At 32.3% G+C, this 16,804-nt stretch overlaps 1 protein-coding gene across 1 annotated transcript in view; it reads left to right on the top strand.

The window, feature by feature from the left end:
- Positions 1–16,804, top strand: part of LOC129738016 (uncharacterized) — a 344,832-nt gene that overhangs the window by 41,846 nt on the left and 286,182 nt on the right. The window contains exon 3 of the mRNA XM_055729191.1: positions 239–1,200. Coding sequence (XP_055585166.1) covers positions 239–1,200 — 962 coding nt within the window. The remainder of the gene's footprint in view (positions 1–238; positions 1,201–16,804) is intronic.

The raw sequence follows: 16,804 nt of genomic DNA, 5'->3' as shown, positions 1-16,804 counted from the left end.
CGGCCGTATCATCAATCTGAATCATGGAACACAATATAGTAAAAACATATCATCTATCGGGTGAACGAAAATTTAAATAATTGGATTCACCTCTGCGTAAATGGATAATTTTATTACCAAAATAAATAGCCTTGTTAGCCATTTTTCATCGCCCCGTTTGGATATGATTCGAGGAAAACTTTTAATTTCGCTCTTTTTGTTTTTCTTTCTCGATTTCCATGATTCCATGGATTTGCAGGATCCAGTCCCAGTACAAGTCCGGGAGATCAATCGGCGGCAGTAGTAGGAGCATCATCACCGGTGAGGATGGCGGCTTGCAGCTACGAATCGTTGGAACATTTGAATTGTGCTCTAGAAACGCTTAAAATTTCTGACACTTTCCGCGCCGAGCAACGACAGCAGCTACTAAATCAACATTACGGAAATCTTGTCTCGCCTGATGCGATTACTGCGGCTGTAAGGGGGCAGCAGGTCGACATGAAGGGGAAAACGGTCGATTTAACCCTACAGCAAGCTGGAGAAGAGACGGAAGATGCAGATCAGAGAAAGCAACGGAAGCTCAGCGATTGGTACTACATCAAATCAAGTCCGAAGCAGAAACGCACCAAGCCACCGGAGAGTCCTTGCGTGGTGCGACGCAAACGGGCGCTTCTAATTACCGAGCATCAGCACAGGTCCGCCTCATCTTCCGTCGGATTGCAGGCGGCAAAAGTAAAGCTGCAGCTGCCAGCGAATAATCCTCACCAGTTTGTGCTTCCGAAAGTGCAGCAGCAGCAAAGCTCCCAGGATGATGGTCAGGACCTCTCGGTAGCAAAAGTTTTAATTGCCAGTAAATATTCCGACGGATCTGGCGGCCCGCTGCAGCGCAATTACGTAGATCTACCGGAGTTCAAAAGCATGGGCAGCAAGGAACGCCAACTGCCCGACAATGTAAACTTGACAAATAGCAATAAATTCCCGGTTCCACTTAGCGGCAAAAAGCCACACCGGAAGGACGGCCATGTTGTCGCGGCCCGTGTAGATTGTCATGTTGGGCCACCACCCATTCCGGCACGACCCGACACAAACCGGCACCGGAAGCCCAATGATGGTGGCGAAGGTGGCGTGATTTCGCAGAATTTTCAGCCGCATCTGAGCGATTGCGAACTGTCGCCCCCGGTTGGCAGCAGATTTTTCAACCTGATCAAATGCACTGCACAGGTGAGTGCTTTCATATTATTTTCAACAGGATTTTTTTTTCAGGTTGGAAGGCTTGCGTTGTGCAAACTAGTAAATGCACTCGAGCTGGCATCTCTTTTCCTGTAACGTTCATGTTTAAATGTCCTCCGACAAATTGAATTATTTACTTATCTAATGTGCAGTATTATCTTTAGAACTGTGTTTTTTTTTTAAGAAATGCTTTTAAACTGCTGGCTAAATAAGTAGCTCTTAACCTTTTCCTTCCCACGAAGGTTTTCGCGTTTTAAAAATAGAAACAGAATAGAATAGAACAAAAGATGCATAATTTTAGTCTATCTACTGTAAAGATCCAGTTGATAAATTTGAGGTGTATGCTCCATTGGGAAGATAACAATTCATAGGGTGCAAATGAAACAAATAAGAATTAACGGCAAAAATACATGGAATTCCATCACCTCATTGATCACAAACTAAAACGATTCTAATTTTTAAAATATTTCATGAATCCATTCCTCGAAAGTCAAGCTATTGAAATTTGAAATTTTTATTTTGGTCTTGAATAATGGCCGCCATGACACTTGGCGCTAGGAAAAAACTGAATATTAAGTTTAAAAAAAACTTACATAACTTTCAAAACTTAATTCTTAATTTTAATTTTCAATAGACCAGTGGTTATTTTTGTAGACATCCTGAAGATCAGGGCCGTAGGAAGAACTGACTCATGAAGGGGGGAGATGTGTTTGTTGACCTATTTTTCTGATATTTTTGCTCAAACAAAGCATTATTTTTAAATAAAAGGTGATACGGTCAAAATTTGGCCAAGGGAAAGCGCGTGTAAATCGGTGAAATCGTTTATTTAAAAAATCAAATTAAATTTCTTTTTCAAGTTTGATTAGTAAAAAATTCACGAAAAATATTCAATTAGGCTTCCGCTTTTCCAAATCCGAATTGCCGGGCCTCACGCTTAACCCCTGCCATCAGATTTTGTACAGCCACCTTGTCCACCTTCTTCGCCGCAGAAAGCCAGTTTTTCTTGAACTGCTGCTCGTTCTTAGCAGTTTTTTTGGTCTTCTTTAGGTTCCGCTTGACAATAGCCCAGTATTTCTCAATTGGGCGGAGCTCTGACGTGTTGGGAGGGTTCTTGTCCTTGGGAACCACCTGCACGTTGTTGGCGGCGTACCACTCCATGGCCTATTTACCGTAATGGCAAGATGCCAAATCCGGCCAAAACAGTACGGAACAACCGTGTTTCTTCAGGAAAGGCAGCAGACGTTGATTCAAACACTCTTTCACGTAAATTTCTTGGTTGACAGTCCCGGAAGCTATGAAAATGCTGCTTTTCAAGCCACAGGTATAGATGGCTTGCCAAACCAGATATTTCTTCGCGAACTTTGACAGTTTCATGTGCTTGAAAATATTTGCTACCTTTCCCCTTCCTTTTGCCGTATAAAACTCCTGTCCCGGATGCTCCTTGTAGTCGGCTTTGACGTAGGTTTCGTCGTCCATTACCACGCAGTCAAATTTCGTCAGCATCGTCGTGTACAGCCTCTGGGATCGCGCTTTGGCCGTCGTATTTTGTTGACATCGCGATTTGGAGTAACTACCTTGTTGTAAGTCGATCCGCTGTTTCGAAGCTGTGCTGCTGCCATCTGGGGTAGTACGATGTTGCGTGAGCAACATTCTGGATGAACGATAAATTATAGACGACTTTACATTGTTTCGAGTTAAGTTTCTATATATCCATGATTATGAACAATAAACACTCCTTTGAAAAAAATTGAGTTTGTTTTTAATTAAATTAGAATAAATAAGCCTGGTAGGAAAGTCAATTCTATGTGAAAGTTCCATGTTCAAATAGTCAGTCGGTCAGAAAAAACCAACATGTACATCAATCTTTTCGTCAATTATCTAAACTTTTTAATTTTTTCCAATTATCCATATTTTTGTATCATATCGTTATATATTAAACTTTATGCGCTCCTTGTTGGTCTATATGCATGAACGATTTTTTCGTTGTTACTTTAAACAATAACTATTGGATTTGGTTTAGTTGTTACATTTAATAAGTACGTTATATAAAAATTTAAATAGTTTCAGCCTTAGACAGAATTAAATGTTAAATTTTGATTTAAAACTTTGTACGGCTAGTGGTTGTATAAATTAAAATTTTCAATAAAATTTCACAAAAAAAATCATAAGGTTCGATAAAAATGCAAAACATGATATAACCATTGAACGATGTTGAATTCAATAGAATAGCATCAAAGGAAACTTAAATTGTGTAGTAATTCAAGGATATATTTTTTTTCATTTCAACCATATTCAAATATCCAAATTGAAAATAATAATTTATTTCAAGTAAATATTTCCACCTTTTTGTTTACATTTTTTGCACGCACACGATCTGTCAAAAATTAGCTTCGAAGGCGCGAATAGTCCGGCTCGTGTTTTGGCTCGATGCACGGTTGTTGACGATACACCCAGCTTATTTGCGGCATCTCGGAGAGAGAGTTTAGGGTTTCGCTTGAAACTACCGGCAACTCTCTTTGTCCAGACTTCCTGCCTGTCAACAAACGTTCCCCAAACACTTTAATTACATTTGTAACGGCTGATTTGGCAACTTTTAGTGATTTTGCCAGCTTTGCGTGCGAGTAGCTCGGATTTTCACGATACGCGAGCAAAATTTCGATACGCTGCGCTTCTTCCTTGAACGGCATTTTGACAACTGCGAATTCCAAAATCAAAATAGGAGCAACATTCTACACACACACACACACCTTCAAAATGAGTGGTGTTCAGGTTTTTTAAATGCAAAATTGAAAGAAATACTTCAAGTTGATATTGACCAAATTTTGACCGTATCACCCTTTAGGTACTATTTGATTATTCATTTTTAAGTTCTTTTACACAAATAGTTTTCGTGTTTGTCGGATCCATCGATTGTATCTTCCGGACATTAGCCATTTGTTTGATGCACTCGCGTCCATTCACGCCAAAATTCGTTAAGCGACTGACTTTTCATCTCTTTCTTTTCTTAACCGTTTTTACAAAAGCCATTTACACGCTCATAAAAGAACATTCAATTGGATGTGTTTATTGATCAAAATCTTTAACCATTACTTTGAGCTGATTAATTCTTCCACGATTCATCTGTATCCTACAATTTCCTTTGCCCCTACTCTCCAAAGGTTTATTCTTTCATAATATTGAAACTTATTCTTACAATTACATTCTTACAAAAATGGAGAGAATGGTTGAAGACAAGGCCGTGCGAACGGGGGGAGTTTTAGGAGTTTAACCCCCCCCCCATTGAGATTTTTTCCAAGTAAAATTTTCAACGTTGTTAAGAAAAATTACTTGATCTCAAAAGGTGTTAAATAAGTGTTAACAAGAAAGTCACAAATTTTTTTCGCCTCCGGCGGAAATAACTCTCAATTCACCCTAGACTTGAGACATTTCATTTTACATAATTACTGCTTCCTGAGCCGATGTCCGTGAGTTCGAGCCCAAGAGTAAACATCGAACACAGTTGTACCGGATAAGTTTTTCAATAACGATCCGCCAACTGCAACGTTGATAGAGTCGCGAATGCTATAAAGATGGTAAAACGACTATAATCGAAAAAAAAAAAATTTTACATAATTACGCATACGCCGTTAAACTTATTTTTAATTGTAAATTTCGATTTGCAATTCAATCAACATTTTGTATTGAGCCCCTCAAATGGAGATTCAAAAACATTACCTCGTCCTAAGTATGGGTTTTTATTGAAAAGTGTAACGAAACAAATTCAGAGTTTGAAACGAACCATTTCAACATTGAAATTAATTCATCGAATACTTATTTTATACATTAACAAGTTTAAGGCCATGGATTTCTCATGATGGTCATGAGAATTAGCAAAACAAAATGTAGTAGGTACTCTACATCACATTCAAATGCAATGAATGAAGTTTTAAATCAAATTGAGTTTTAGATATTTTTAGAACAAAAAGCTAATCGTTTTGCAGGTTTGAAGGAATTTTGTTAAAAGAATTCAATTTTTTTTCTAAACTTTGTTGAGAAATGTCAGAAATACTTGTAATGATATCTTTCCAAATTTCTGAAAACTGAAGAATTAAAATTTTTCAGATCATGCATCCGCATCTTCTAAATATTTATCATTAATTGAATTTAATAAATAATAAACAAATCAGAAATAAGATTTTTCAGTTTTGTTATTTCATCTGTCATCAATGATTGATTTCAACTAAAGCTGATAAACTCCATATCATTAAAACGCAAGATGATTGAAAAAATTTGACAAACAAAACGAGTTCAGCGCGCTTAAATCTATCAAATCAATCATTCAATCATAGGCACCAAAATGCTTTTTTTCTGAGTTATCAATTAAATTGTATGTATAAGTTGATTTAAATTGTTGGACGTGTTTATTGAAAAAAAAAAACTTTTAAAAATGTATAAAAAACCTTTCATTTTCTTCTTTATTTTTTTATTTAATTTTCAAATAAATTTACTGAATTTCAAAGTAAAACTTTTAAAATTTTATAAAATATTTTTTATAAGTTTTTTTTTTATTTTTTTATTCTTAATTTTTGTCTTCTGAAAAAAATAATTTTCTTGGAATCCTCAAAAAATTTTTTAATAAGATACCGTCAAAATATTCAGAGCTTAAAATTTTAAACTTAAAAAACTTCGATTGGAAATTTATAAACTTATAAATTTATAAATTTTATTTCTTTAATTTTCATTATATTAAATAATTTTATAATTGATCCTAATTTTTAATTTATCCTTATAAAGTTCGAAAATAATTTGAAGTAGCAAATCAAAAGTTAATTTTTAATGCAAAATGATTAGTAAATTTGTATAAACTTTATGCTATTTACATTAAAACTTGGGATTTATTATTTTAATTTTTATTTTATCAATGTCTTATTGATCATTTCCCAATCTGATATAGGTTAATATTTTGAACTTCAGAACTTTTTATAGCGTTTTATTCAAATAACTGGGAGAATTATAACATAGAAAATGGTTGTATCTTTGACTTTGATCACTGACAGTTTTGTATTAAAATTAAATATTTTCTACTTTTTCCAAATAAAACTCAATTAACAACTATTGAATAAATTCTCCTAACCTAAGTTTTTAATGGTTGTCTTTCAAATCGAGGATCTGCATTTCAAATTGTGATTTTTCTTTTCCTTCAAATTCAGGATTCTACAGCAGAATTTTGTAATCAATCCTTTCACTGAAAATGTATAAAAAAGGGTAAATTAAAATGAAAAGTAAATAACAATCGTTATCATTTTCCAAATAATGTTTAAAAACGGTTAATTTTAAACCTTATCTGACATTTATTTGAGAATTCAGATTTTTTTTATATCTGATGTTATATTTTATGTAGATTTTATTTTTATAATATCATTCTGATATTTTTCAATGACTTTTCGGAAAAAAGCCTCGATTTGAAACATTAATTTTGATTTGTTTTGAAAGTTTTGATTTATTTTATCAATAAACTTTATTATTTTTTAAGTTTCTGTTATAATTATAAATAAGAAAATTGTTTAGGTATCAATTTCCTTACTTATTGTTAATTATTGGTATTGTTATTATTTTTGGCTAAATTTGAATTTTGAAACCCCCCCCCCCCCCCCCCCCCATGGACGGGTCCTTCGCACGGGCCTGAATTAAGATGAATACTTAATAACAATTATTATAATGTTCTTATCATTTAATCATGGTTAATATTGCACCTGACCTGACATTTATTTTAGATATAATTTTTTCAAAATAAGAAACATTATTTTGAAAAATTAATACATTGACTTATCAAAAATTTCATTGATTTTAAACTTTCATTGTAATTTGTTTCGAAAGTTTTGTTTTATTTAAAATTTATTATTTTTTGAGTTTGTGTGATAATTATGAGTAAATGAATTATGTTAGGAATGCATTTCCTTATTTATTGTGTATTTTTGTAATTGTAATAATTTTAAGCTAAATTTGAGTCTCGAAACCCCCCCCCCCCCCCCCCCATGAACGGGTTCTTCGCACGGGCCTGGTTGAAGGTGACATAATTATGTTTCAAATGTTTCTTTTTTTAATCTCTTCTTTTAAAGCAAATTTTATTAAAAATATTTAAGAAATAGTTATTCATTTAATCTCCGAGGTCTCATGGTCGCTTTGGTTTTTTGTGCATGTACGGAAATCAGGCTTTCGATGTTTTTTTTACTATCTTTTCTTTTATTTATTTATTCTTTTATTAATCTTTTTTTTTTGCATATTTCTCTGCTAAACCTTTTTTTCTCAACAAAACATTTTTTTGTGTCCAAAGATTTTTTCCTTTTCAATGTAATAAACTTGTTTTTACGCAAGATATTTTTAAAAAAATTCATCGTATTAGCCGATTTAGATTAACATTTAACACCCACTACCGAGATGGGAATCGAACCCATGCCATCAGAGAGCTCAGCGATTACTGTCTTAGTACGCTACCTGCTCGGCCACCGAAACGTACAGTATCTTTTTTTGTCAATATTTTTTGTATTTCTTTTCTGTCTTAGAATCTAAATACACCAATTTCAACCTTATATCAAAGTTCTGAATCTTTAATTTGTTCTATTTTTGTCTTGAGGTAGAGTTTTTTTCATCGTTTTCATTGGTATCTTCCTTTTTTTCTCAGCATTTATCATTTTTCATACTTTCATTTTTCTTTCTTAAAGGATTGATTATTTTCCAACAACTTTTTCTATTGTTTTTTTTTAACTTTATTTTTTTATCGTCTTATTATTTGTCCAATGTCACAGCATTTTCTTTTGGCGTCCTTTTGGTTTTTGGAAATAATTTTCTTTTATTACCTTCGCTTCTACTATTCCATTAATTTTCTTTCAATATTCCTCACCAAATTGCTTTTGTCAAATACTTACACTTTTGTAGTTGTCTATTTGACTGCTTTGCTGTGAGTTATTTTAATATTATGTAATCTTTTAAGTGTAATGACCTTTTTCTCAAATTTTTTTTACTTAAAAAAATGAAAGTTCCAATCGAATATTCATACCGTTTATACCTGAGAATAGAAATATATAGACTGTTTTTTTTCAGTTTTTTTCAAGAAGAGCAGCGCTTCTAGCTCGATTTCTTTATGGAAATTTTTTTACTAGAAAACCTTAGAAGCTTTTTTTATATCTTTTCGGAATGGTTTAGAATTTGGCCTTTCCATCGAAATTCCACTTCAAAACAAAATTTAACTTCTTAACCCTATAGTTTTTTTTCGCACTCTCTATTCTTGACTTTTTTGTTTATATCTTGACTCTTGACTCTTGACATCTCACTATTATTTTTTTATTAGTTATTGTTTCTATACTCTTTACTTTTTATATATTTTTGCTTTTGAACTCTGGCTCTTACTCCAGAATTACACCTTCAGATCCGTGAACATTTTCGTAGATAAATAACCATTGACACTTAAAGCCTTTTGATTATTTACTTTTTATACTTTTGAGTCTGGATTTTTTTTTGTTTCTTTATATTTTAAGAATAAGAATTTTTGCCTTTTGTGTCATTTCTTTTGATTTATTTATTTATTGATTTTTCATTTGATTATTAATTTAGACTTCTAACTCCTTAATCTTATAAAAAATACCACATTTGAACTTATTGATTTTGGCGTTTTCCTTAACCCTTTACTTTAAAGTAATTACATCTTATTTTTTTTTTGTGTTATTTTCTAATTAAACTTTCTCTTGTCACGCTTTTTTTTTTGTTTTATTTTAATTAATATATATACTCTAGACATTTTATTGTTAAATTTTTAAGTTTTTTTTTCTTACTTTTCACTTTTGGTCCTTGACTTTGTTCATTTTACTATAAGTCTAGATTATTGAATTTTGCTTCATCACTATTAGTATAACTCCAATATTTCAATTCCAGATTCGTAACACACACTTAATTAACTCTATGAACTTTAATTAGAGACATACTGATTTTGAGATGTAACAATATTTTTCACCTTTTAAAGAAAAAAAAAACCATATTCTTTTTTGACCACATCAGCCTATAAAATTATGTCAGAAATAATCGAAAGGAAACTTTTCTTAAGTCACAAGTACACTCTCATCTACATTTTTTCTTCTGTTCTTTGTTAGTAGTTGGGAAAATAAAATGAAATATGGAATTCTCAGCAATTTCTTAAAGAGAAGATACATGTTTCTTTTTCACCAATAACTTTTCAGTATAAATCTATTCCTTTTGATTGTTTTTTTTTAAATAAGTTTTTCATAAGACAAATCTTGCAAAATAAACCCAAATTCTACTTCATTATTGTCATTTTGAGCTTAACTATGCAAAAGAGCTGACTTTGGTTAAATATAAGAATCGAACTAACAATCAGATTTATATTTATGCCTGCGATCTCTTGCAATTTAAATGCTTTACCGAAATAATCATCTGGATAGTTTTATTTTTATTGTGAAACTCATTTACGAGCTGAATCTGAATCTTGAACCTGAATTCTTTATGAATGGAACGACTGTTTTGGTTGATTTTTTTAGAGATTTTTAACGGCTATCAGTCTCGGATTTTTAAGTAAAAACGACTGTTTTTTACTCCAACGTTTCGATCCTTATTGGATCTTCATCAGGGGCTACAATTTATTGTTAATTTAGTGAAAATCAACTTTGAATTTTGTTGGTGCTTACCGATAAAGTGTCGTTTTCTTGTTAAGTTTGATTCGGCTTATCTTGAACTGCTGTCATTGGGTTTCTGTGTTGGATTATGTTGGTTATAATTTTGTGTTTCATGTATTTTAAAACCTGAATTCAAAATTTGAATTCTCGATCTGTTTCGGATTTTCAACACATTTTCTGATATGAACATCTGGATCTGGAACCTGAATTCAAAATTTGTATTGTCGATCTGTTTCGGAATTTCAACACGTTTTCTGATATGAACATAAAAACAGTTTCTGAATTCAGAAATATGTGCCAAGAATTGAAATCAGTTTCAGAGCCCTCAATCATGAATTATCCAGAATTATAATTTGGATGTTTCGGGTTTCAATGATCATTCTCGATTTCATTCAAGTATTTTTCGTCCAGACACGAATGCCCCAAGGATGGTAAAGTGTCGTAAATAAAAAAAAATCAAGTATTTTTAATCCGACCTGCAAATCTAAATAAAAATAAAAATTTAGAATGAAGAACCTATATCGCCATTTGGAAGCTCTGTCATGTTTGAATTTTGCATAAGAATAAAGTTCATGAACTTCGCATCTGAATATGAAACGGACACTCAGAACGATTTCAAAGTTTTTTTTTTTTAAATTCAGAAAAATATTAACTAGATTTTAAAATGTGTATGAATTTCGAAGACCATGGATTAAATTTTGAAAGAAAATGTAAAATGTATAAATTTGAACGACTATTTCAAACACAGCTTTTCATTTCAATTTTTTATGATGATTCGAACCAAAAATAAAAAAATCCGAAACCGGATACATAATCCGAAATATAAAAACAAACAGAAATACGATTTTGATGACATGAAACCAGAACCTCTGAAATGAGTTAAATTTTATTTTAAATTTAATATTCAGAAATGAATTCCTTTTATCAATAAGTGAGAAAATTAAAAAAAAAACTGTAGCTGAATTCTGAACCTGGGATTAGTTTTCGAGATTTTGACCTCAGTTCTGAGTCAAGATTGATTCTATTAATAACCTTACTTCAGCATCAAAATTAGATTAAGAATAACACATTTTGAATGTAGAGTAGACTACTTCCTTCATGCTATTGTGGAGACTGTGATATGAACTTTTGAATGCAATCGACAATAAAATTTTCCACTTGCTCCATTTGGAGTTATCGTAGCTCAAAAAGAGTCATTTTTAAACACAAATTGGCTTATCACTTCAAAACAAAAATAAATTTTGCTAATCCGTTTTCCAGAAAAAATGTGCTGTATTATTATCTCAAATGTTGCCCAACAAATATGTTCGATAAAATATTACCCTAAAAAGATATAACGAAAAAATTGTTTTTTGTAGGATCTTCTTAACCTTATGAAAACAAATAGATATAAAACGAGAATGAGAAAGAGAAATGTTTGATGTCTTCGACAAAGTTTCGTGAATTATTAGGTTTTGCAATATTGTAGAACAATGTACGCTGCTGCTAATAATAGCCTTTAGTTGTTACAAAAGTTTGTCTCAGATATTAAATAAATGGATCAAACCTAAGGGAAAGTCGCAAATAATTGTTTTTCGTTAAATTACATTTCGAGGCCAATGTGCAATGTAAGTCATTAATTTTCCATTATTTACGATTTTCAAAAAGTCATCATTTTATAAATGTTATAGGTATCTCTGAGCTTAGAAGTCATAGAACAATGACAAAATATTCGTTGTGTATATTTTATTCAAATTACTGATTGTTTTTCTCGAGGAAATTATATTTTAATTTTCAATTTTTCGAGTTTTTTTTTGGCTCATTTTACAAAGTAATTCTCAGTTGCCCGTCAGGGTGGCTCTAAAAATAATACGTTCACCAGAATAGAAAGCTTGGGATCCAGAACTACTAATTTACTGGTCCAGAAGACCCATACACATTTTCAACTCATTGCTCGAATTCGTTATTAAACTAAAAGAATTGTGTTCCCAGATAAGATACGAGCTAAATTTATTGCTATGAGTCTCATATAGAAATGCTCTCATCTTTGCTCTCTCAAGACCAACTTCATAGACCAACTTAACTTGTAGAATTTTCTACGTAGGTATAGACTACCCCAAATTTGTATGGGAAATTACATGCTTGTGAAATTTTATGCGCTACAGGCATAAATTAATTCTGGGCCAAGTATAAAGTCTCATGAAAGATTTGGGAAAAATCGGATCACGGGAAGGGGTCGCTCAACGAGCCTAAAGTTTGTATGGAATTTTGAGATTTTTATAGATATTTTAGGAACATGAAAATCCAGTTTTTAGTGAATAACTTTGGTCCCCTTCGGCCGATATCTTTTGAAAACAGTTTTTCTTAAAGCCCAAACTTTGACAAATATTTCATTCGAAAACTGCATTTCCATTCGACTTATGATAAATAAGTTATTAAACTTCAAAAATGGGATAACTTTTTTCAGGGTGATATTCATCACTGTTAATGCTGCGTCAAAATGTTAAAAGCAGTGTCTCTCATTAATAGTGATGGATATCACCCTTAAAAAGATAGCTATTTTTTAAGCTTAATAATTTTTTTGTTTTAACTCGAATCGAAATGTAGTCTTCGGGTGAAATATTTTTCATAGTTCAGCCTTTAAGAAAACCCGTTTTCAAAAGAAATCGGCTGAAGGGGACCAAAGTTATTCATGAAAAACTGGGTTTTCATGTTTCTTCCGAACAAAATGTCTCGAAATACCATACAAACTTTAGGCCTAGGATCAATTTAAGCCTGCAGCGCATAACTTTTTCAAATGTCGGGTCATTTGGGGCACTCTAAGGCAGGGCCGTAGGAAGAACTGCCTCATGGGGGGTGGGGGGGGGGGGGGGGGGTGAGTGATAGGAGGGTTTGGTGAAAAAAAATTTCCTATAACATTTTTGCTTGAAAAATGCATACATTAAGAATAATAAAAAAAAGGTGATACTAAAAGTATCTCATTATTCGGATTTAAGTTCTTTTATAGTATTAGTTAATCATTAGCAATCATAGCTTTCGAAAATAAGACATAAAATTTTTCAGTATTTTTGAAGCTTTAAAAAATAAATGAGGGATCTTGAAGGCTACATTTGAAAGAAAAACTTGTTTGGGATTCAAATAAGATTTATTTTCAACTCTTGTAAAGTAGATATATGCAGAATTTAGTTTGAATCTTTGTTTTAAAAGTATAAACAATGTTGACAATGCTGAACAACAAACGAATAAAATATATTTCCAGCTATATTCTCCTGTAACCAGAAGATTAAGTTACTTTATCAACTTGAAATCATCAATAATAAATAGATTTTTAAAGAACATATTTTTTTTTAATAAGTTCAGATCTTAATTGATAATAGTGGTTTTAACAGTTTTGTGTTTTGTTTTGAGCAGTTTTAAATTTCAATTTTGAATCTAAATGATACATTTTTAACCTAAATAAAAATTTAGAATTCTTAATTTGAAATCGATTTCTGAATCTAAATTCCATACAAAATTTTCAATAATTATGAACAGAACAGTCATAACCCTTAACCAGAAATCTCTTATTTGAATGTCGAATCTCTGGTTTTCTATATGAATTTTTTCTTCAGTTATTAATTTGTAATTCAATTAGTGAATCTGGATGAAAATTCCGAATGTGAAACTCTGATATTTAAATTCTGGATCACCATTATGGAGCTTTTTAAAGTTTCAATTCTGCATAAGAATTTAGTGTTAAAAATTTCAAATCTAAATCTGGTAAATGGTTTGTTATTTTAAATTTCTTCTTCTCTTTAAATATTACGGAATGAAGAGTTTCAGACGTAGAAATTTAATCAAATTTTGTCTTAAAGGCAAAACTAAGATTCGAATCAGGATTTTGTCTCAATGATGAACCAAACTGAAAATCGAGACTAATAAACTGTATACAGATTCACAATCCGGTCACAGGCAACAATTTTAGATTTAATAAAAAAAAATTGGAATCAGAACATCGAAAATGATTCAAAAATTCAGGGCAAATCTGGGCTATTTTATCAAAAAACCTTGCAAAACCGATTTCAAAGATTACAACCCAAAATCTGGACAATTTCCAGTAAAATTAAGGGATTCTTCAAGACAAATCAAGAAAAAAAAACTGAGAAAGTTTTTTTTCATCGAAAAACATCAGCTAGTTTATTTGAATAAACTTTAATTAAAAAGATTGGACGCAAAATACATTATTTGCAAATAAAATAAATACATTCGGGCAAAATCAGGGCAATCAGGCAACCTTAATGAGTCTAATCTTATTGAAAAGTCGATATTCGAGACTAAGAACTGCACCCAAAATTCATGCATCAACTTCATTTGTACATAACTTTTGATAGCGTTTTTCGATTACAGTCTTTAAATATCTATCAAAAAGGGAGAAAATTTTGGAAAATTTGTAGTAGAATTGTGAACCTGTGATAATGTTCAACAAAATTTGATTAAGAATTTATAATTAAGAGTTTAGGGAAAAACACTTTGCTTGACATTTTTTGCACCCTCATGGGGAGGGGGGGGGGGGGGTAAAAGCCCAAACCCCTCCCCTCCCCCGTTCCTACGACCATGCTCTAAGGTATACATAAACGCAAATGTCTTACGAACTTGAGCTTTGGTTAGATAATCCTTAAGATTGACCAAATGAGTTGAATTTTTCGAGCTACCCTGACGAACAGCAGAGAAATCACTTAAAAACTTCGAAAAATTCAATCTTTCATATCTCGGGAACTAGAAATATTATATTGGGAATTTGATCTGTTCTAACGAAAAATTGTCTCAAAAACACAATGCAATTTAATTTGAAAATTACTTTCCTCAAGAAAACTAACGTTTCAATTTTAGATCTATAATTTGATGACTTTTTTTTCAAAATATCAACAATATTAATCAATTGATTTTAATGAAATATTCACAACAAATATTTTGTAATTTTTTAAATTACTTTTAAGTTTGGAGGAATAGCATTTTTTAAATTCGTAAAAAGAGCAGGCAGGGTCCAGTGACGAGGGGTGGACAAGTCATTTTCAAAATTTCAGGATTTGAATTGTAGACCATAGCGAGTCTGTCAGCCAAGTTTGGCGGATTTTGGATAAGATTTTTTTCCACTGTGCTCACTTGACATGGCTTTGATCAGTAAACAGCAGCTGTACAGTAAATAAGGAGGGAACTGGAAACACATACCATATTTTTGTCCATATTGACCATTCTGTTCAGAATATCAAAACATTGATATCCAATCACTCATTATTTTAATGCCTCCAACCAATCTGCATAACTTCCACCTCATTTAACCACATTTAACTTCCGTTACCGATGATACGTGACGGTGGAAAATAAAACATATCCGATTTCCAACGAACCAGCATTTGGCAGCAGTAATGGTTAAATTTATTTGATGAGCTCTTGAAATATTTATGCAAAACATACGCATAAAACCTCTCTACTCTTTACTATCACGTGAGGGAAAACGAATTATCTAAGAAATATTTCTAGTATCTAATTCCTGTCTCCTATTTGTTACCATCTGCTCGATAAGTACTCGAGTTATGGAAAATATCATATGGAAGCTCCCTTTCCCCCTTCCTATCGCTCCAGTGAAAGGAGGAAGAAGCCTTAAGAAATCATTGAAAAAACAATTGTTCTTAAATACCTTCAGCTAATAAATTTGAATAATAATATCTCGAGTGCTCCAAAATATTGCATGAAAGCCTCCCTCCTCCTTCCTCTCTTCCGATTGGAGAGGGAGGGATTCCGAAACAAAAAAAGTTTCCCGTTCTCAAATATACTCCCATGATTTGCCCAAATTTGGATTTGTTTGTTCGATAGGTTCTCGAGTGATGCATAAAACTGTATGGGAGACCCCCTCCAACATTGTATTTCCCCAATCAAAGAGGGAGGAGTTTCAAATAATCATGGAACCATTTTCCGCACCCAAATATCCACCCATGTCAAACTTGATTCCAAATTAGTTCTCGAATCGTGCAAAAATTGTAGTGGAGCCCCCCTCTGTCTTTTCTATCATCACAGTGGAAGTATGGAGGGGTCTCAAACCATCTTCAAAAAAATATTCCTACCCATATACCTTCGCATGCGAAAATTGGTTCCGAAAGCATTATTAGATCTCGAATTGTGCTGAAAATTGTATGGGGACTTTCGAGCCAAAAAGGTACCCAATTCAGGCAAGGACGTTTTGCTCGGAAAAAACAACCATTCTTTATGTTGAGACTCTTCTCGTAAACTTAGCGCTAAGCGGTGTACATCTTTCGATTCAACAATGAATTTTACACCTGTTTCAATCATTTTTGGGCATTTTCTGATGCATTGTCATTTGTCATAATGATTTTTTTTAACATATCCCTCTATTTTAGGGGAAAACGGGGTGATTGTGGCAATTTTCGTAAGCTGAGAACTAAGCGGTGTACACCATTCGATTCAGCGACAAATTTTACCCTTAATCACATGGTTTTTGTATTTGTTATGTGAATTGCTTGATTGTTACAGGGAATTTCATGCTAAAATTTGAAAAAGCTAGGGGAAGTAGGGGATATTTAGCCGTTTCTATTCATTCTATTGCAAAAAAGCGACACGGTTAGCTAGAGGATGAATAAATCTAAAAAAAATTATCATTCATGATAAAAAAGAACTGTTGGATTATACTTCATTTGACTGCATTTCTTTGAAAAATTTCTTATTTTTAGGGGAAAAGAGGCAAAATGAGCCACTTGTCGTAGTCAAAACAAAAATTGGAGTATACCAATCGATTCATCCAATTTTTACATATGGTTTTTATGATTTAGGTCAAGGTAGATTGCTACAATCGAAAATAAAACTTTACACCCAAAAAAAATAGGGGAAAACGGGCAAAATGAGTCGTTCAGAGCCTTTTAATAAGAAAGTGGTGTGGACCATTCGATTTCTCGTGTTTT

This window comes from Uranotaenia lowii, chromosome 1, assembly GCF_029784155.1.
Source record: "Uranotaenia lowii strain MFRU-FL chromosome 1, ASM2978415v1, whole genome shotgun sequence".
NCBI lineage: Eukaryota > Metazoa > Arthropoda > Insecta > Diptera > Culicidae > Uranotaenia > Uranotaenia lowii.
The sequence above is the reverse complement of the archived record's forward strand: the minus strand, read 5'-3'. Positions and strand labels throughout refer to the sequence as shown.